This window comes from Arvicanthis niloticus, chromosome 18 (assembly GCF_011762505.2).
Source record: "Arvicanthis niloticus isolate mArvNil1 chromosome 18, mArvNil1.pat.X, whole genome shotgun sequence".
Classification (NCBI taxonomy): domain Eukaryota; kingdom Metazoa; phylum Chordata; class Mammalia; order Rodentia; family Muridae; genus Arvicanthis; species Arvicanthis niloticus.
This window is the reverse complement of record NC_047675.1, coordinates 54,145,796-54,168,938: the sequence shown is the minus strand read 5'-3', so window position 1 is coordinate 54,168,938 and position 23,143 is coordinate 54,145,796. Positions and strand designations below refer to the sequence as shown.

General features: G+C 41.1%; 1 protein-coding gene across 3 annotated transcripts in view; it reads right to left on the bottom strand.

Moving 5' to 3' along the window:
- Positions 1-23,143, bottom strand: part of Nrp1 (neuropilin 1) — a 151,645-nt gene that overhangs the window by 45,972 nt on the left and 82,530 nt on the right. For all 3 annotated transcript variants that reach the window (XM_034522281.2, XM_034522280.2, XM_076916069.1), the window contains 2 exons: positions 4,192-4,347; positions 361-505 (listed from right to left, as the gene is read on the bottom strand). In XM_034522281.2, the coding sequence (XP_034378172.1) occupies positions 361-505; positions 4,192-4,347 (301 nt within the window). The remainder of the gene's footprint in view (positions 1-360; positions 506-4,191; positions 4,348-23,143) is intronic.

The window sequence follows — 23,143 nt, the reverse complement described above, 5'->3', positions numbered from 1 at the left end:
TGGGAGTTTTGGGGAAGGTTGGGAAATTTTTAGGCTATAGCATGTCACTGGACAAAGTGAGTCACTGAGGGCAGATTTTGACTTCTTGTTTTTTTTCTCTGCTTCCTAACTTGGATATAAAGTAACCACTCACTAAAGCTACCATGCCTCCCTGTCCTGGTGGACGGGGTCTATATCAACTGCAAGCCAAAATAAACCTTTAACTTTCTTCTTAGGTATTTTGTTACAGTAAAGAGAAAAGTAACTGATAAAGACCAGATAAATATGAGCAGATTGCCTTCATATTTGAACCTCTGAAAAAATTCTTGAATGGGAAAGTCTACATCAATTCAGAGGGGTATCTTCCATACTGGCACTTACCTGTTATCTTGCAGCCATAAACTTCAAATCTCATAGATATACCAGTTTCCCAGGATATAGGTTTGATTCGGACAAATCGAGTTATCAGTGGTTTGGGGAAAACTCCAAAGACAACATCTGTGGGGTTGGTATTTCCCTGAAAGACCTAGATGAGAGAGTGTGTGTTAACAAACTGTACCGGAAACAAATCCCAGAAGCTGTCCACAAATGCTTGTAGAAACTGCTTACAGTTCTAGCATTTCCTACCAAGGTTGGTGTGCCATTAGCAATCTGCCATGTAATTTTCCCAAATAACTGTAATCAAAGAGAACCCTGTCCAGTGTAGAATACCACCCTAATCATGTATTCTTGAGTGGCTACAGCTTCTAAAAGCACTGTCACCAGGATGACATTTATTAAAGGACACATGCTGTCATCTTCAAAAGTGAGTTTTTAACTTTACCTGAAGAGCCACAGCTGCACACATTCCACATGAGGTCTCTCTATCACCCCCCACCCCACCCCCAGCAGCTCCTTGAAGAAATTCTCTTTGAGTTCTGGGTTAAGTCTGGCTTTTTTTTTTTTTTTTTTTTGAAATTCTAGCTCATGTTCTCAGATACAACCCTAAGCCAAATACCTTCCTTCCTTTTCCCTTTCTTCTTTTTGTAGAAATTGTTGCTTGTTTCCCTGGCCAACTTTGAATGTACTAGGTAAGTGAAGATGACCTTAAACCCCTCATCTTTTTGCTTCTACCTCTCAAGAGCTGGGGTTTCAGGGATGTACCATGTACATGGTTTATGTGGAAATTGAGATGAACACCAGGGCTTTGTGCATGTGAGGCAAGCAAGCACTCATGCTACTGAGCCACATCCCCAGCTTCCTGCCCTCCTTGCTTACTAGGTCCCTTGGCAAATGTTCTTAGTCATAGATCAGTGGTTTTAATACTTAGGAGTTATTGGTAAAATTATATTTCAGTAGTCAGAGGCAGAACTAAAAACTAAGTGATTTTTAATTGAAAACTCCTAGTCTTCTGCTTCTAGGTACAAATGGGTACTTTGAGTCTAAGAACAATGAGATATGTGACCACAAAGTCAAGAGGGCCCAGTATAAAGCAAGTGCCTGTGAATGTCCTCTGGGACCACGTGGAATGTGGTGGTGGTGTTTACAGGATCTTTGTACACCACCATGGAATGTTCTGGCAAAAACCTTCCTCAGATAAAAGTGGAAGCTTCTGTTTTCTAGATTTTCGGGTCAGCTATGGATGAGGATGGCAGAAGTATTTAAACCAGGCAGTTGTGGTGCATGCCTTAAATCCCAGCATTCAGGAGGTGGAGGCAGACAGATTTCCATGAGCTCAAAGCCAGCCTGGTATACACAAAAAGCTCCAGGACAACCCAAGCTACACAGAGGGACCCTGTTTTAACACCCCCCATCCAAATAAAGTAATAAAACAGCAGTTCTCTGTGGTACTGGGTGTACCAAGCATAGTGACTTTCCTCAATATCTCAGTTGTTATTACCAGAGCCTTCCTTGCAGGGTATGGAGACTCTCCTCATCTTTCAATATGTGTCATGCAATTTCCTGAACTTTACTCTTCCCTCCAGGAAAAGGACACAGCAATGTCACCAGACTGCTGCTTTTGAACCGTTTTGAGCATGCACAACCCTTTGTTACTTTGCAGCAAACATCAAAAATGTCCCCTGTACTTCACTTCTATCTCAGCTTCTCCCTCTGGGAAATAATCTGCATGGATACATTTTCATGTGGCAAAAATAATGAGAAGCTTCCAGAAGTAGTAGCACTTCAAATTCTGCTGTTCTTATATACCCCAGCTAGGTCTCCTAGGGAGTGGAGTTACACAGAAGGGGATGGAGTTGGCTGAGGAACCTCTGCACAGACCGGGATGGGGACAGGTGGTGTGGGTGTAGTCATTCTGCTAATGCGGAGAACTTCGAGAACTTCTCGGCAGTCTTGCTGAGAAGCAGGCAAATTCATATTCTGTCCAAAGAATGAAGACTGTCAGGGCAAGCTAGGATTGAAAGTTGATCTTGACACAATCCAGCTAATGAAATCAGGAAAGGTGGTGAGATTTATGGCTGGATGGAATGAGGAGGGCTGCAGGAACAGATGTCAGCTGGATGCTCTGGTTTCATTTAGGTTCAGTGAAGACCCCATATGCCAAGGCTCATCTCTGCTGCATCCTCCTTTATCCTCTCAGCCTGGGAGGCTTGTTTGTGTGTGCAGAGGTGCTGTTGCTCTAAAACACCAAATCATGAAACCCCGGGCATTACTGCCTTGTGTCCTTTCTATAGGGCCAGCTGTGAAGGGTTTTCTTTCCCAGGTAGAGATGGGGTCCCATGTTATTCATCTTTTGTAGCCCTTGAACTGTCTATAGAATCTTCCATGGAACTCTCTTCCTCCCCAAAAAAGCTATCCCTCTACACTTGTCTCAATCTTGCCTGCCCTCCATGAGAAAGGAATCTTGCCACTGATCAAGGGAGTCATTATCCATGTTTTATTTCATACTGCAGAGCCTTTCCTCAGTTCTAGTCAAGACTGAGTGTTCAAGTAAGCTAAGGCCATGTGAACTGAACTGGCCTCTCTACAGAGTAAGTGTGTGTGTGTGCATGCAAGTGTAGGACAGGGGGCAACCTCAGGTGTTGTTTCTCAGACAGTATTCATCATAGGTTTTTTGAGACAGGGTCTCTCACTGGCCTGCCAATGAGTTTCATGGATCCTCCTCTTTTCACAGCTCAAGTCTGGGGTGGCAACCACATCCCACACCACTCTCTGCTTTTAAAAAGAAATCTATCTATCTATCTATCTATCTATCTATCTATCTATCATTTATGTATCTATCTATATATTTTATGTATGTATTTACTATGTATAAGTATATGCCATGATACACATTGGTTATTCTATTTCTACCATTTGGGTCCTGGGAATGGAATTTGGGTCATCAGGCTTATTGGTGAGCATCTTTACCCACTGAGCCATCTCACTGGCATGTGTATGTATATATGCTTATATATATTTAAAACATGGGTTCTGAGATGGAACTCAGGTCCTCAGGCTTGTATGGTTAGAAATTTATTGGCTGAGTATCTCTCCAGTCCCTCAAGCATTTGATTTTGGGTAACATCAAATATGAATTCTCAAAAATCTTTTGATTAATAAATCAGAGCAAGTATAACTTCAAATAAATGGGGCTGGCTGAGGGAGAGAGATAACTCAGTTCCTAAACAACAGAGGGCAGGACAAATGTACTGCTGGGCTGAGCTCAGCTGTTCCACTGGGTGAAGCTCCAAGTGAGTAGGCAGCATGCTATCTGTGTGATCTGAAAGAACACAACAAACCACCCACAGTTCTGTTCTTACAAGAAGACAGCCAATTGCACTTGTAAGTGAGTTTGTGACCACTGGGGGTAGATGAAAGGGCGCTAGCCCATTACAGGGAGGAAAAGAGGAAAAGATGTGTGAAGGAATGAAGAAACACAGTGAGAACCCAAATAAATGAAGCCAAACAATGTCAGGAACTCCTGAGGTGGGCCATGTTAGGTTGTACACTGTCTGTCCCCGGGGTTGAAGTTCAGTTCTTGAGTCTGTTGTATAATTCAGCTTATGCTGTCTTTTTTAGTGACATCTGTGTAACTTCCTCTTGGCCTTCGGATCTGGGAACATGAGACTCTTTGGTCAGATTTAAACCCCTAATTGCACTTTTCATTTTAAATCAATTCAAAAAATAAACCAAGCCTGACAGAAAAATCCCCATATAAACAAATAAAAATTGATCATGCATGTGAAGGACTTTAGTAGGGGGAGGGGCAGGAGGAGCAGGAGACAAACTTACAATGGCTTTATTTCCCTCCTTCAGGGTGATCCAGTCCTCTCCATTGGAGCTAATGTCTACTCTGTAAGTCTTGACATAATATTTCTTCTTGGTTTCCTTGGAAATGGCACCCTGTGTCCCTACAGCAGTAACAAATCGCAGAAGGCCCAAGTCCACCTGCAAGAAAATAACACATGGGTTCAGTCAGCTGCCTCATCAAGCACAGCTGTGACCTAAGCAGCTTTTTCTGCAGGCTCTGTACAGGGGTTTCATCCATCAGAACTAGCACGGCCCAATGTGATGTCAATGGCCCCTATCTTCCCAGCCATCCTCTAAAGAAAGGCAAAGGCTGTCAACCCGCCTTCTAGGTATTTATGCCTGCATAGGTCAGTGCCGCCGCCAGCTTGGATCAGAGAAACTTTTTCCTGCAGTAGGTAACAATCTCTACAGAGACTCAGAACTGGTCAAAGTGCAGCGAGTAATCAAGTGTTCAGCTCTTAACAGGGCATCTACACCATCACTTCTAAGGTTCGGGGAACATCACAGAAGGGGGTATGGAAAGACTAAGAGCTGAAGGAAGCAGTGGAGTTTTGTGCAGTGCTGTCTTCCAGGCATGGCATAACATACAGCTACTAAATTTACCTGCATAAGACATGCACAAAAATGAGTCTGTCCATATTCCTCACCCAATCCCCTGAGAACCTATCAGTGAAGGAGTGAGAAATATTTTCTCAGTGGTGTAGCCACTAACAAATTGCCCACACACCTGTGAGCAACCCTGAATAAAATCCATTAGCATACACACACACACATACACACACACACACACACAGAGAGAGAGAGAGAGAGAGAGAGACAGAGACAGAGACAGAGACAGAGAGACAGAGACAGAGAGACAGACAGAGAGACAGACACAGACAGAGAGACAGACACAGAGAGAGGCAAAGATAGTAAGAGTTATGAGAAAGAAGGATGTTCTCACCACTGCAGCCAAGATTACCTGATCCATAGTACAGAGGAAAAAATTGAGTTCATGTCAGTATATCTTCCAGGATATTTAACATATTTCCCAAAGTATATCATATGTGTGATTTTACAGATGAAGAATCAAGACAGACAAGACAGATGTACACATTGGCTACTGAAGAGGTGTGAACTAGGCCTCCCATCTGACCCAGTTGATCCTGTGTCCCAATTCTTTGCAGCATTCCATCTCCTTCCAGTGAGATGCTGCCAGAAAGGGCACTGATGTGAGTCCCTAGGAGTGCTGTGGTTTTAGGAACAGACACAGGTAGAGTTTGGGATGGTTTGAGGAGAAGAATGCAGGAAGGCTGGCCCCATCTGAAGCTTTTTCTTTCTGATTTTCCATGGCCTTGCTATAAGCAGCTAGGCTGAGAAACAGATGGGTCCCCAGGCATGATGGGGAGGAAAGACATCATGAAGCAAAGCTTGTAAGCTCCCCTTGGTCAGTTTCCAGTGAGGCTTCCAAACAAGAGAACCTCACTTTGTGTGTTTGTTAATCTCATACCCTGAACTGTAGTGGGGACTTCCAAGTAATGATAAGTTCTGTTCTGTTATGTGTTCCCACCATGATTAGCTAGCTGTCGGAGCAACTGGGCAACTGGTCATGAATTAGAATCCCTGAACACCTCCCCGTAATGTGTGTATGTAGTTGTTTTAGTCAAGGTTTCTATTTCTGCACAAACATCATGACCACGAAACAAGAGTTGGGGAGAAAAGGGTTTATTCAGCTTACACTTTTCACATTGCTGTTCATCACCAAAGGAAATCAGGACCTGAACCCAAGCAGGTCAGGAAGCAGGAGCTGATGCAGAGGCCATGGAGGGATGTTACTTATTGGCTTGATTTCTCTGTCTTGCTCAGCTTGCTTTCTTATAGAACCCAGGACCACCAGCCCAGGGATGGCACCACTCACAATGGGCCCTCCCCCCCTTGATAACTAATTGAGAAAAAGCCTTATAGTTGGATCTCATGGAGGTCTTTCCTTAACTGAAGCTTCTTTCTTTGTGATAACTCCAGGTTGTGTCAAGTCGACACACAAAACCTGCCAGTACAGTAGTGTGTGTTTATTTGTATATATTCAGGCACATTTTGTGTTTGTCTCTGCTAGGGTGGAATCATAAGCCAGTGCTATCGCACACAGCTTTTTCACATGGATTTTGGGGATTGAATTAAGGTCTTCAAGTTTGCATGGCAAGCACCATGCCAATTGAGCCATGCTCCCAGCTTAGGAAGACCTTTCCTGCTTCTGTTCATATTCCTCAAGATATTTTCAGTATAATCAAAGCCTTTATAACTTAAAACTAAAACTCATTCTTAGTCTCCATGGTTGAGTGTTTTCACTGTCCTTTCCTTAGACATTTCCTGGAAAGCTGTTTCCTTTTATTTGTTGTATGACTTGGATTTTACAGAGGAAAAAAGAAAAGAAAAATGTCTTTAAAAAAGGATACACAAACATAGTACCTTTTAAGGACTCAGAAAGAAATTACCTAATACACCTGGTTTGCATTGACCAGACATTTCAACAGAACAGGGGAACACAGGTTTCTTCAAAGAAGAAAAAGAAGGAAGAGGAGGAGGAAGAGGAGGAGGAGGAGGAGGAGGAGGAGGAAGAAGAAGAACAAGAAGAACAAGAAGAACAAGAAGAAGAACAAGAAGAAGAACAAGAAGAAGAACAAGAAGAAGAACAAGAAGAAGAACAAGAAGAAACAAATGAGGTTGGAGCAAATCCTCATCCCCACTCAGCTTCAGAATCCTGTGACTTGACAGCCCAATTTTCAGAAAACACTTTCAATTAACCCTGCAGTGGCTGTACCCTCAGGTCTTCTGCAGAATGTAGCTTTGGTGGCCTGCCTGGAAGGCTACCTCCTCTGGTCTGTCAGGAGCAGCTTTTCCTCATGGCTCTGAAAGGAGTTGGAACACAGATGTACAGGAGAAGCGGTACTCTGAAGGGAGGGTGAAGTCCCACAATCCTACAACATTGTTTCCCCTGAGAGGGTCTCACAATGTGACTGAATTTCCTTGGTCTAAAACATAAAGTTGATGCTCCATAAGCTTTCATCTGAAGCTTGTTGTGCAGAATTTGAGTTCACAGAGATCTACCTCCTGCTTCTCAGCTTGACTGCCACTTGCTATTTAGTCAAAGTTGACCATGAACTTCTGATCTCCCTGCATCCACCTACCTAGTGCTAGGTTTATAACTATGCAGTACCACACACACACCCTGTGTTGGTTATGGATGAAATCTAGGGCTTTGTGCATGCTAAGCAAACATTCTGCCAGATAAGCTGTGTCCCACCCCCAGAGCAAAATTTTAATAGGAATTAATACTATAGATTAACAATGGCAGCCATTTCAACTTTCAATTTAACAAATAAATGTTTATTCAACACATTTAAAACAAACCCAATGCCTATCTTGATAGCTGGCATTAGTAATTCTTTTCAGAAGGGAAGCAGGGACCTTCTAGTGAATTCTCCATTCTTCTTATCCCCTATAAACACAGGTTTCCAAAATCGAGACTGCCAATGCTTGTAGTATTTGGCAAGCAAAACAAAAGACAGCAAGTTGAACTGAATTTCAGATAAAGAAGGGGAAAAATGATACCAACTCAAAAAGTTAAAAATTAAAATCCCTACAAGATTTGTGCTTTCAGAACACTCACACCTGCAAGTTAATGGGCTGGAGACTTCAAGGGTCTCAAAATGCTCTCAGAACACTGAGGCTTTACTGACCATCCACTGAGTTATTCGAGAGTCACGCATGTCCACTTGCAAGCTGAAAAAATCCTTAGAACCTGGACATCCAAGGGAGCGCAGCAGGGCTCTGCTCTCCATGTCACACAAGAGGCTCTTCAGTCTGGGAATGATTAAACTCTCAAGTGTCCAATTGTAGCTCGAGTTGATTTGAAATCACTTTAGAACTCTATTCCCTGGATATACTTTCAGACTGACAAGCAGACACAGTGTCTCCAGTCACCTGGCTTCCTTTAAACTCACTGTGTAGCTAAGACTAATCTTGAGCTCTTGATTCTTCTGCTTTCACCTCCCCAGTGCTGGGATTATAAGCATGTGCCACCATACCTGTTCTATGGGGTTCTGGGGATGGAACCTAGGGCTTTGTGCATACTAGACAAATACTCTACCAGTTAGACATGTCCCCAGCCCTGATATTTATAAAGTTCTAAGGGAGAGCTAGTTACTAGGCAGAAAAGAAAGGGTCACTCAGAAGATTCCCAGGTACCAGGGAATCAGCTAATTTTCAGGAAGGAGCCTGGGGCAAAGACAAGCAATTCCTCAGTAGGAAAATGTCCTTAGAATACAAGCATGAATCACATGGAAAGGAAATGGTATTTTCTTTCTCAACAGCAATGAAACATACCAGCAACCTAACCTGTAATTGCACAAAGTTTCCTGCTGGGTTTAAACTCTGTGGCTCCTCTTATTTACCACACTGGGATATTTGAAATTCTGTTTCATTTTTCTTCCTAACATTACTGCCACTGGTTTTACTAAAGATGGATGACAGCCTCACAGAATCTAGGCCTAGACCACTGAGACCTAGAGAGGATACTATCTGGATCTCTGATAATCACGGCCTCCCTCGAGCTGTGGACTCAGCATTAATGCTGGGCATATCTGCCCACCAGCTCTTTTTCTCCAAGTGCCTAGGGAAATTCTGCTAATTATGACAATGGCCTCAGTCTACTTTCATGTGTATTATTTAATTACATCAAAATACTTGTAACCTAATTAGAATATTTGTAACTTCTAACAGAAGACATTTTGATTGTATATCTTGACATGTAAAAATTCTTGTGCCATAAAAAAATAAAAACAAATTTCTCCTCTTTTTCCCCTCCCTCCCTCCCTCCCTCCCTCTTTTATTTCCCCTCTTCCTTCCCTTTTATTCTCCCTTCCTCCTTCTAAACAGGAGTGACCATTCCCTCTTCTCAGCCTAGTGGATAGGCCTGGCAATTCTTCTCTCTGGTAAGTTCATTACACAGTTCATTGAGTTCATCATTGTGTTCTTTTTTTTAGTTTCATTAAGTCATTCATGATTTCTCTGGAAAAATATTTCTCTTTCTGTATAGTTAATAAATTCCTAGTGAAGATTTCATAAAAAGTAGTAGATTCAAGAAGGAACAAAACTTCTATAAGATATCACTACTGGGACAACACACTCCACTCTTCCAGAGTCTTTTTTCTATGAAAATACATGTGAATATATATATATATATATATATATATATATATATATATATATTATAAAAATAAGGTCATCCAACCCTGTGATCAATAACTTGTCATTTCCTTCTGTTTTATGGATATATCTCCTTGACAAGAATATTCTTTCCTTTCTTCTTTCTCTCTCTCCCTCCCTCCCTCCCTCCTTCTCCCTCTCTCTCCTTTCTTTCTTTCTTTCTTTCTTTCTTTTGTTCTTTCTTTCTTTCTTTCTTTCTTTTGTTCTTTCTTTCTTTCTTTCTTTCTTTCTTCAGGTTCTGTGAAGTTTAGGCTGATCTAGAACCCACTGCTTAGCCAAAACTGGTCCAGACCTCTCAGGTTTCTCTTGCCTTAGCCTTCTGAGTACTGGGATGACAGGCATGTGCCATTATACCTAACTTGATCACCATTTTTAAGGCCATCACCCTGTACTGGTGGATTTATGTCCTGCTACTTTTGAGCCCTCATGTATTGGATTTAATATAATAAGCGTGACTCAACCATGAGATATCCTACTGTTAGAGAGGTGTGTTCAGTAGACTTGGACAGATAGCAAAAGTGTGACAACTTCAAATGTGCGACCTTAGGAAGGGCACACACACACACACACACACACACACAAAGTATGAAACAGGAAAGAAAATATGCAAATGTTATCAGAGGACTGGGAAGGGTGGGGGAGGGGAGACATTTTACAACTGACTGTGATGTCCAAATGTGTAGCAAAGATTCTACAGTAGGATTCTGCAAGTAGACAGGAAGAGGAAGGGGGTGGGGCACACAGGAAGAGCAGAATTCACCATGAAGAAATGTAAAGATAAAACAGCCATCACCAAATAGCCAGCTTTGCTTCTCACACTATAGGTCTGAGATTCATGGACTCCAACAGACACTAGATTTTCATAACTGGAAAGCAGTGATCAGCAGCTGTGGAGACAATATAGAATCTCCAGGTCCATCCTTGTCCAGGTCTGGACTTAGCTTTGCTTCCACCCACCTTCTATTCCAGGACACAGGAATGGTACACTTTAGACAAACAGCAGGAATCTTAGAGAAGCCAGCACTGCTCAGGGAAGTTCTCCACAGTACACCCCTCTGTGTTCTGGAGGGTTCCTTTCCTGCATGTTACTCTCTTTCCCTACAGATATCCAGGCTCACAGGCACTATGATCAGGTAATATGCTCCCTAAACCCAAGCAGCTTTGTTTCTCTCATTGTCTTTTGATTTTTAGAGAATCCTTACTTTCTGAGTTTTAGAGTATTCTTACTTTCTAGTTGTCATATTCTTGCCTGGAAGATGGATGTGTTTTCTGGTCTGAGTTTGGGGGAATTCTGTGATGAGGGATGGTGGGGAGGGATATGGAGTGGGGGTAGGCACATGTGCCATTGAACATCAAATGGTTTTCTCAGCTCGTTGAGCACTTCCCACTGGGGGTATGACACACATCAACATCTGGAAAATATCCAGTGGTATGTACGATATCTTCAGAAGTCCATCAGACTTTGGAGTTCTACTGGCTGTTTCCTGAGCCAGTTTGCACAGCTCAATGAACATAAGTGACTCAATAAGACAGTGTTTCCAACATTGATATAAAATTCTAACACTCTAGGTTGTCTCTCCATGTATTATTTTCAAACATAGAACTATCAGGCAGGAAGAAAGAAATCATTAGCTTTTCCTTTTAGGCATGGGACAGGGAGCATGGTTAGTCCTACTGCTGGGGAACCCCGGAAGGCAGGGGTCCCCTGACTCCTTACTTGCTCTTTCTGTTCAGGTATCTACAAGAATAAACACTTTATGGCCAAAGGCATTGTCTTCACAATAACAGGAAACACATTCCCCAGATAAAGAGAGGCAAGGAAAAGCTCACATTTTACTGAGGATCACTGGAGGACGAAGCAGCATTTCTCAGCATTGTACAGTAAATCACACAGCTCGCAGCCTTTGAGCCATGAAACGCATGCTGCTGCTTGCCATGATTGCGCACAACCGTCCATTGGTAATGTAATGTGGAAAACCTCATTTCCAAAATGAAAACCTGCCTTGCTCAATAAAATACGGCCCCGTGAGTAAGCATTGGCAAGGGAGTATTTATCAGCTTTTAATGCTCCCCTGGCAGGCCAGCACAACAGCCTGAGAAAATAAAGGACAAAAGAACTAAGGTCTGATTAAAAACCGGAAAGTCTGCTTGTGAGGGGAAGACATGGCAGATTTTCTTCAGAACATCTCTGATGACTCAAGGCTGTTTAATTCATCAGTTGATACTAAAGCTAAAGAAAATATTTTTAAGTAATTGTCTCATTTCCTTAGATAAAACACATGTTTTCTGACCTAGCCAGGCATGTAGACCTCAGCTATTCTAGGCTGAGTGGGTCTGATTCACAGCATCTGACCATTGTCTGTCTGAAACTCAGGATCTCTGGCTTTTTATAGATGCTAATCAGAACACAACCACCTAAGGTTAATAACGTAACCCTCTGATGGTTAATAACATAATTCTCTGTATTATTTTGTCACAATTATTGTCTTATTTAGAAAAATGCTGATAACTAAAATTGCTCCTTTTTAAATAGAAAATCTGCACTGCAGCCTCCGTGTGTAGGGTATTTAATTTAAGGGTGAAACTTAAATGTGTTACCTCCTTCAAACCACCTATCAAACAAGGAACGTTTTATGGATAAATAAACTGAGAAACAAAATGACATACTCCCTTGTCCAGAGTCACCCTGTGTGGCACATGGCACCCCACGCCGCTCTTCCAGTTCTGAGGCAGCAGAAATACGATCCAACAGTTTTTCTTTGGAAGTTAAATATTTTGTGCAGTTATGGGAAATATGAGGCCATCTGTGGCTATCTTGTTGATTACTTTAAACTGCACACAGGGCTACTGGAAGAGTTTACTTTGAATATTATTATATGGTAGAAAAATAAGCTGATAGTTAGGAATTCTTTTTTAAAGTTCAAGACAAAGAACCAAAGTTCTCTGGTCATCTTAGACACTTGAATGAATTCTTCTGACCATAGTTGCAGCTGCGTCTGGTTTCTTGACACTCTTCTATTCTCACGTTAATCCACAAACCAGTAGCAATCAACTTAAAACGAAAAATTTAAATCTGAGGTAGTCTTTGACTAAGAAGCAGTTCCACTTGGTTTTTTTGTAAGGGCTCATGAGAAAGAGGCAAAAAATAGCAAAATCTCATTCAGTTGTTTGCCAGAGATTAATATTGGTGTTCTGTCTTTTATCTCTTGGCAGACTTTACTCAGAAAACAAGGGTGGCTTTCTTCTTCAGATCCCAACAAACATACACACACACACACACACACACACAGGGTGGGGAAAGATACACCATATACACAGACATGTGAATTTACACACACATAGATAACACACACACACATAGATATACACCATATATACAGACATGTGAATTTATACACACACATAGAGAACCACTACATATATACATACATGTACCACAGAGACAAGTATATACTACATACCTGTATGCATAGACACACCACGTACTGAAGCATGCACCATATACAGAGACATATAGTGAGACATACAACACATAGATACACACATATACCACACCATACACATCTGACACACCAGAGAGAGATCACAATATGTATACATACACACAACAGAGATATATACATCATTCATATCTTTCCCCAATCTATATACACTACACACATAGAGACAAACCATGCACACCTACCTACACACACCGCATAGACATGCCATACTACACATCAAGAAACACACCAGACACATACCATACATAACCACACCACACCATACCATACCACACACATACCCTATACATACACAGAGAGAAATACTACATATATACATACATATACCACAGAGTCAAGCATATACTACATACATACACATCACTAACACATCACAGGGACCCCACTCTCCTTTGTGGGCCTTTGTGAAATGCAGGAATCTAGACATGAAGTAGCTGATAGTTATAGAGACAAGAGCAGCCTCACTGTAATTTAACTCCAAGCTCAGCATCATACACTCTACTGCTGAGTTGTTTTCTCTGGGACACCAGGCATTCCCAGGAAAGAGAGAAGCACTCCTTGAGATACTGCTTTTGAACCAGCAACACTCTCCTCCATCTTATATAAAGCTTTATGTCTACACTAGAAACAAAGCACTTTGAGAAAACATTACACAAATGGTGTACAGCTTTCTCCAGGTCCCCTCTGCTGTTCCGATGCCACAGTAGTAGCTTCTCAGACATTAAGGACAGGTCAGGGAGTATGAAGAGAAACTTGAACCTGTGCAGGGCATCCTACCCTGAAGGGAAGGCAGTGGCTGGCGATTTACAATGCAAGTAAGTGTTGGATGTGTCTACCTGTTTGGCGGGGGGGGGGGGGGGGGGGGGGGGGGGGGGGGGAAGGGGTGGGCGGGGGGGGGGGGTTAAAAAGGAAGGGAAAGTTACCAGATTTTTGTCCTGCAGTAAGAGAGGGAAAAAGCCAAGTAAACAAAAAAAATGTCAGTAGAGAGTATACAGGCTGCACTGAACTGCTCAGCAAATTCTGGGTTTAGGAAATCAGGGGTATTTGGTAGGCATGCTGTGATCAAAGGCAGAGACCTAGGAAGTGGTTGTGTAACTCTGACAAGGAAGAACAACCTGGCTAGGCAACTCAATTCCAATTCAAGCCTTAGGTTTTTTTTTTTTTTTTTTTTTTTTTTTTTTTTTTTTTTTTTTTTTTTTTTTCCTCTCTTCAACAGAAAATATTCAGTTACTTCTCATGTTATAATGGGTACTATTTGAGAACAAACATTGCACACCCCCACACCAGGGCCATTAGATTGTGAGGACCATTTTCCTTATTAGTTTTGTAGTTGGTGTGTGTGCGCACGTGTGTGTGTGTGTGTGTGTGTGTGTGTGTGTGTGTGTGTGTAAATTATAATTTCTTTGAAGGAGTGAGTCTTCTACAGTTTTGTTCACTATTCCTAAATACCCCTTATCCTTAGCAGATGGCATCAGTGTTCCCTGTGTTTAAAATCAGTGCTGTTCTAAGTCCAGCATGGTTGGCAAGAACTGAAACCCCTTTCTTCCAAACAAAAGGCAACTGTGTGATATAAAAGTCAAGAAGAAAGTGTCTAGGCCACTAACAGTAAGGTGAAATGAGATTACTCTTATCTTCATATTTTGCACTGTGAATATTATAACTCTCCGTAAGCTTTCCAGTCCTTTTGAAAGGCTGTTACTTAAAGCTTGAGTGCCATTGAGTCTTCCTGGTTGGGCCCACCCTGTATGGAGTGGTCCTTGTTATTCATTTATCAAATGGCCTCTCATGAACTTAGTGTCTCTTCTGGAAGTTGGCTAAATGGGCAGCAGTCTTGCAATAGCTCTTCTACTGAATCTACAGTCTCAAAGACTTGGTCCTGCCTGCCCACATTCCTGTTAATGACAGCCTAGGGTGTTTATGTATGAGCAGTTAATCTGGGGCCTGGGACTCCCTCATACCTTTCTTGTACTTTGGCAAAAGTAACATCAAGATTTCTTCACCATCGAAAATCATAAGGTTCACCTAATTTTCAATCTAGGTGTCATTGTAGGGCTACAAATAGCAGGCAGAAGCAGAGCTAAGCTGGATCTAAGGTATATCAAAGGACTCTCTCTCTCTCTCTCTCTCTCTCCCTCCCTCCCTCCTTCCTAGTTTCTTGGCAGTTTAAAAAGATTTCAAACTAAAGCAATCAAGAAAACATTAAATAGAGAAGGGATCTTTCTATTTAAAATGCTGTCCTGGGGATAGGAGCACAGCTTGCTCAGTGCGGTGCATGCTGTGGAAGCAGGAGGGCATGAGTTTGACTGTCAAAGCCCACAGAAAGAGCTGTTGTGATGCACACACACACTTATTACCTCAGCACAGGGAAGGTAGATCACAGAAGGATCTCTGTAGTTTACTGGTCAGCCAGCTTAACCTATCTGGTGAGTTCTAGGTCCGTGAGACACTGTCTCAAACACAAGGTGAGTAGCTGCTAAGGAGTGACACCTGAAGTTATCCTTTGTCCTCTACATGTGTGCACACACAAGTCCATAACTGTCTATACACACATGTACTACCCCTTCCCTCCAATACAATGTGGTTGTTCTATTCTACCCATATGAGTCTTTTTTGCTACATTGGGGTGATTCCTAAACGACTGGCCAGAGATAAGCAATTACAGTCAGCATCTGCCTGTTCCACAGTCAATCATGCCTTTAATTCCTCCTTTGCCTAAAATCTTGGTTTAAAAAACAAATGGGGGGATGGGAGAAATTTCTGGAAACTAAAGGCTTGCAGATGGGAGTAATGGCCTCCATTAGTCATTTGCCCTATAAACTCTGACAGCTTCCTTTCACACGGTTTTCCATGTATTTCTCACTGATGTAGGTGGGCCTCTCTCAGTAACGAGAGTTTCATGTGCTGATGGAGTGGTTGTGAGTTCAGGTGTCGAGAAAACTCCTCCACTTGGCATAAAACATCCTTCCAGGAGCTGACAGGATCACTGAACCTGAGGTTAGAATGAATGTGGCCCAGAGACCAGACAGAAGAGAAGGATTAGGCTGCTTGGTGCCAACTGTCACAAATTGTGTGCAGTCTCTGGAGGAAAGACCATCATTCTGTGTTTTGTTTGTTTGTTAGCCTGAGGCAGGGTTTGGCTAAGTGGTCCTGCCTGTCTTCATACTTGAGGCTTCTTCCTCTAGAGCCCTAGCATTACTGGCAGGGGTCACTACTCTCAGCCCAATTGTTTTGAGGACAGATAAATGAGGCTGTGACTGCATTTCCCTGTTAGAAACCTTACTAATTCACTGCTATACTGATTTTTTTTTTCCTGAGAGTCATTTATGAAGGGAATGGTTAAGGCTTTCAAGAGTACATTTTCAAAGAATGACTAAGACTCATGATTAGAACTGATTAGTGGATGAGCTAAACAAAACCCAGGCTGTGGCAGTGAAAGAGCATCCACTGGGACATGCCTGGATGGAGCATGCAATGGAGACAGGAAGGAGGCATATTCCACAGAGCTGCAATTGTCTGCTTCACTCCAAAGCAAGGGACAAAATGGCAACACAGCACTATGAGAACCACATGCCTCCATCACAATCCAAATGCAATCAGCTCACACAACTGCAAATTATTTCCATGTTTCGAGAAAAATTCAGATTGCTAATTTCAAGCATTTGAGCCTGGGTCACATAATGAAAAAAAAATATGCCTGGCTGACAACTTGCTAAACCACAGGACACAGCACAGACGTCACACAGGAGTATTGTGCTGTTTGCCCCTCTCCTATCTCAGCTGGGAGTCTCTAACATACCAGAACAGTGGCTGGCATTCATCCACTGAACTCATTATGGATTATGGTGTGTGTGTGTGTGTGTGTGTGTGTGTGTGTGTGTGTGTGTACATGCATACACACTTGCATGTGTGTGTGGAAGTTGGAGGTTAATATCATGTGTCTTCCTCAGTCTCTTTTTCACCTTAGTTTTGAGACATTGTCTTTCTCACCTATTTCACTGGGTAGCAGGTCAAAACCCCCAGGGACCTTCCTGTCCTCTCCTTCCCATCATGGAGATTCTAAGTACACACTGTCACTCTGACTTTTCTGTGGGTCCTGGGAATCAAACTTAGTTCTCCATGCTTGTGTGGAAAGCAGTTTTCTGGCTGAGTTATGGTTGGACACTTCAACCATATGCTTGACAATGATAAGAGGCCACCTGTCTGATGCAGGTAGCCAGGCTGCAATGGATGTAAACACATAAGAAGGAGTGGAGGAGGCACTTCTTGGCAGAGACACAGAGCTAAAATGCTTTGGAATGTTTCAAAAAGCTTCCCTGTTCCCACAGGACCTAGCAGGTTTTCTGATCAGGGAGAATTCAATTACATGGTAGTTATACTCTGAGATGCAAAGTTAAGATATTATAGCACATCACTTCACATGGTCTTAATTAAAATGCCAGAAATTGAAAAGAAATGGAATGATGATTCTTAATGTGTATAATTTGTGTGTGATAAAAGACCTTAATTGAGATGAATCTAAAATGAGAAACACAAATATCCTAAATCTAGACATTTTGTAGGAAGTGACTGAGAAACCAGATTTTGATGTAAACTATTCTAGAAAGCAGCAGTGTTTTTCTCTAAGAGAGCTAGGGTACTGTGTTGTGGAGTTGAAATGTGCAGCTGAGTTTCCAGGTGGAAGTATGTATTAGTGTCTCATACTCCCTGACAGACATAGAACATCCAGGCAGAAGTCTTGAAAATTATCTTCATGGATATTGCACTAAATGAGATTTGTCTACTTAATAGCCAGTTGACCTTAGAGAAAACCTACTAAACACACAAAAAATTATTGTATGCTTTCCTTCTCTTCTATGTCATATACACATATGTATATGCATATTTTACATGTATATAAGTGTGCAAGATTTTTTAAATATGTTAGATAAATAAATAATTCTATTATGGTATGGATGCCTTCCAAATAAATAATGATGCCATTATAAATGCATGCAATCATTGGAAACATGCTAAACTATAGAATAATATAATGTTTACACCATGAAATATTGATTGAGATTGGCAACACCTGGTCTGGATTTTTAAAAAGTTATTTAAAAATATTAAAATATTTGATGGTTAATATTGTTAACTTGACAATAAAATCATCTAGGAGACCAAGCTCTGAGGATGTCTGAGAGGGAGTTTACAGATGAGGCAGACTGAGGGAGTAGGACCTGCCCTAACTGTGGGTGGCACCATTCTGTCAGATGGGTTCTGGACTGTAGGAAAAGTAGAAAGCCGAGAGTCAGCACCATCTCTCTGCTTCCTTACTGTGGATACAATGTAACAATCATGTTCTTCTGGCCCTTGTTGTCATCCCATCCCATCTCTCTTCTTCCTTACTGTGGATACAATGTAATAATCATGTGTCTCAGTCCCTTGTTGTCATCCCATCCCCATTATGATGAACTATACCCCCAAACTGTAAAGCCCAAATAAAGCCTCTTCCCTTGAGCTGCTTGCATCAGGTTGTGTCACAGGGATAAGAAAAGCAACTGATACACCACACAGAGTCATGAGTTCCGCTATGGATCTTTCATTAGAATGGATTTTCCTGGATATGTTTAAATAACCACTAAATTTGGCTCACCGCATGCATACTTATTTTGTTAAAATTAGGAGCTTAAAAAGTTATTTTTTTCTTTTTCCTATAAGCTCCACATGCTTCTTAATATAGCAAAAGGATTTGTCACGACTTCACATTTCTTATGATTTCCTCACTTCTTTTCATTATCCTGAGTATTTCCCTGTAGAAATTTGGTATTTATTTCCAAGAACCTCTCGAACTGAAGGCCCTGCTTAAGTTCTTGCTCCTGTAGCTAGGAGCCTAGCTGGGTCTGGTCTTTCTCTAGTCTGAGGTGGGATTTACCAGCTTTCACAATATGTAAATACTTCAAGTCTAGAAGCCACAGACAGCCAAGATGTCCTTCTTCAGGAAAGTGGTGTGCTCAGAAACATGATTTTTGTTTAAGGAGAAACAGAGATTGGGTGTTGGTCAAACTTTAAAGTGGAAGCAGGCTGTAGTGGTAGGTAAGCCCTAGCCTCGTAGAAACTTCCTTCAGGACTGGAGACACATAAAAGGCAAATGTTTGGGTTTCATCTTGTCACCCATGGTCTGTATGTCTCTGCAAACTAGCTCAGAAGAATCAAGGGAAACAGACCCACCACAAGCAGAGTTTCAGCATGAAGTCCTCAGATGAGCTTTGTGGTTGAAGCAGCCCTAACAATTACTTGATCTAAGGGGGAAAAAACTTTCTTAATGGAAAAAAAATTAGCTGCATGCTGCCTCACACCATTATCAATAGTGTTTAAAATGAATTCCAGCTACGCTCCAACATACTTATATTTTCATCTCAGGCAAGCTCAGAGCACTAGCCGATCAAGTACATTTATTTTTAATAGAATCATGGAATCTTAAATGCTTGAAAGGCCCAGAGAAGCTGTCTTATCCAATCACCTACCCCCTGAAGATCAGTATCGATAGCCCTCCCAGGCTTGCTAAAAGAATGAAAGGGCTTGTTTATTCTCTTTGCTAGATCCATAAAATGTAGTCAGAAGTTTAAAGCATTAGAATTGTAAGGAAAATAAAAACTTTGCTGGAAAGAAGGCTTTGTTCTCCTGACACAAGGCAATTAGAAGAATGTCATAAATGCATTTTTAACCCCTTGAGGCAAAGAGAACTGGTGAAAAAAATTAAAGCACAAGACACATGCACAAGTGCACATGTGATTATTCTTAGTCATAATGTGTGAAATTAGTCTCAAATGCCTACTCTCGTCAACTGCTGGAAATACAAAAGCATAATGCATTTTATTACTATTGGGATATACAAAGCATTTTAAAATTTAATGTACTTTTCTCTCTTTATTGGAACCTGAGTTGAATGAGATTAGATGGCTAATGCCGGTGAGGAAAAGGGTGAAGAAAGGAAATAATGCATGTATGTTTGTATGTGCATGAATAAAGGCACAAGTATTTGTGTGCACATGAGTGTTTACATATGCTCACACATATGCACATATTTTGTACACATATATGTTTGAGTGTGCTTGTACATGGAGGTTGAGTGTACTTGTGTATGCATACACTCGAACAATAGTCTCCTTTCAGGTCAAGCAACCCAAACTACTCTTTTGATGTTGACCAAAATTCTCATGCTGATGTGGAGCTTTTAAGTGATGCATTAACCAAGAGGTGCTTTGCCTCCATCCATATCTAAGCCTGGGTACAAGGGTACAGACCTCTCTGCTACCAATGGAGAAGGTGTCTGTGGATATGCTAGAATTTTCAAACTAGGGTTTTTTTTTTTTTCCCAGTTCTGAAGAACATATTTGGTTTTACCCTGGGGTTTTCAAACTCCAATATGAAAGTTATTTAAAGCTTAAGAATGGGTGTGTTACATTACACACGGCATAAATGTAGCCGTTGCTCCTAAATGCTGACATTAACACACGCTGTAAAAGGTACAATTATTACCACTGGGACAGAAATCAACAAACCTCACCAAAGGAATTTCCTAAAACTGCTATCATAAAATCTGTGCACATTATGGATTTCATTAACATTTTACTCCCGGAGGATTCCCAATTGTATAATAGCAGAAGTTCTTTAAATTTTCAGTATTGCAGACAGGAACAGGTTTTTCACCCCAAACAGATGTGAAACCATCAGTCGTCCCTTCTCATTGGTTCACAGATTTGGTGCTGGCTAGTAACTAGGAGCACTTAATGAGATGTCATTTAGGTAACAGATATAAAACTGTAGTATTATTTCCCATGAAAAGATAAATTAATAAACAATAGACTGGTGTTGTAACCTCTGTTCATCACTCTGGAATATGTTGGAAGTTAAAAGACAACAACAGTAAACTTTCGATTGACATGCTTCAGGAGATCTAAAAATCTGTCTGTGTGTAACATTTCACATATGCAGGAGAGCTAATTTCATTCTCATTTTGCCCAGATCTTGTTGCTTATGACTGACAATTTCATCCTGTGTTTCTCTTCCCCAGACTCATTCTTATCTCTGAATTTTGAGTGTGATTTAGTAGTGGTCTAAAATAACATCTGTATTCATTTAGTTAAAAATACTTCAGTAAAATACTAAACTAAAAATAGAGAAACTTGAGATAAACAACAGGGAAACCAGTGATATGATTTTCCTGAATAGGGTAAACACATATATCTATGTTTTTGGAAAACAAAAGAACCAGGCTCCAGTTTAAAGAGCATCAAGGATCAAGTAGCTTAACACACACACACACACACACACACACACACACACACACACACGGCTGGGCATAAAAAAGTAAACATCTACACAAATGTCTTTTTGTAATAAGAACTACTGTGTGGAAAGGCACATGGCCCACTTGGGCATATCCCAGGGGTACTGCTCTTCAGCCCTCAAGTTACAGAGAAGTCCCTATGCCTGCAACCTATCTATCTTACACAGTTTGAGCCCTGCCCACACTAAGAAACTTCTTCACATATCGTCCAGTCCAATGCAAAATTGTAGCTTCTGCAGTGATGATTCTAGTTACTAGATACCATCTTCCAACAAGTAATTAAGCAGGGGCTAGGTGGGACTCACAGTGCTATTTCTCTTCAGAACATCACTTTCAGATGGATACATGCTCTACATAGCTTACTAAGAGCTGAGTAGTAATAAGGGTGTCAACATTCTGATTTGCTGCATGGTCTTGAGAATCTCTGGACCTTTGGGGTTGGACAAACAAAAGAAAATGATGTTAACACCAACTTTTGGTCCTATACTTTGCGTTGAGGAGTCCTAAGAAGGAGAAACAATCTCTTCTAGGATATAACTGTGAATAGTGAATGTAGGTTCAGAAAAAAGACACTGTCATTACAATAATGAGAAAGCAAAGCTGCACATACCCTTTCAGTACAGTTCTAAATGAACAACAGTGGGCCTTTCAACATTATTTGCAAAGATTATTCATGCTCTCTAGGAAGCGTTGACATGAAATACCCATTAGCAAAATCATTTGTCTGATTTCTAAAACAGAGTTAAGCAGTCAACCAAAACTATTTAGACCATTTTGGTAACATCTACAGGACAAAAGAGTCAGTTAAAATATTGAAACAATTACGTTACATGAATTTCTGTTTACCTACAATCATATCTACCCCTTAAACTCCCGAAACTCCGAATTTAATGCATCTCTATTTATGGCCTTCAAATGACCTGCAATATTAAAGGCTTCGAGGTAATTTTAGGAAATGTGGCTCAGGGGACAGGAGCTTCTGCAACAATGAATTCCTGGGTTTTGGTGTGAACACAGCCTAAGTATCAGACCTGTGCAAAACACTGGTCTATACGGGAAGTAGAAGTTCAGAGCAAAAGGACTTGCCAAGATTCCCCTGGAGGAATATTTTAAAGGAAATTTTATATACCTTCCAGGTAAACATTTAGAGTACTAATATTAGTTATAACAGAGAGAGGGAGAGGGAAAGAGAGAGAGAGAGAGAGAGAGAGAGAGAGAGAGAGAGAGAGAGGAGAAAGAGGGAGAAAGGGAGGGAGGGAGGGAGGGAGAGAGAGAGAGAGAGGAACACACAATGAACTGAACACCTGTACTTTCCTAATTTGGCTAAGACTATATTTTACAGGCATCATTCCACATTTGGGAAGGGAAACCTAGTGAGATATTTCTGTCAGTTCTCTAGTTACAGATTTATAAAGTATCATTTTATTGTAATTTCAGCAATTTGCTAATGATCAGAATGAGTTAATGCACCCCCTAGAGTGTCTGGTTTATAAACACAGAGTGTTTACAGTCAGAATAACCCTGCCGTATACACATTCTGGATTAGTCAATTTGGCAGATGGAAGAGATCATGAAGAAAGCATTACAAATTGTAAACCCGAAACATGCTGGCAATTTCTCGAAAACTCGAAAATGATTTCAAACAAGGTACTTTTTCCATACTTAACACCTGAGAATAAAGGATCACTCCAGAAAGTACAAAGGAAAAGAAAATGCTGTCTAAAATTTGTAATACAAATAGCTGTTCACATCTTTATGATAAATCACATCAGTTTCTAACTTTCAATTGGGGATATTTTAAGGTTGCAAGCAAGGGCTTCCAATCAAACACTTCAAACTAGATAAGCAAGCACTTTTT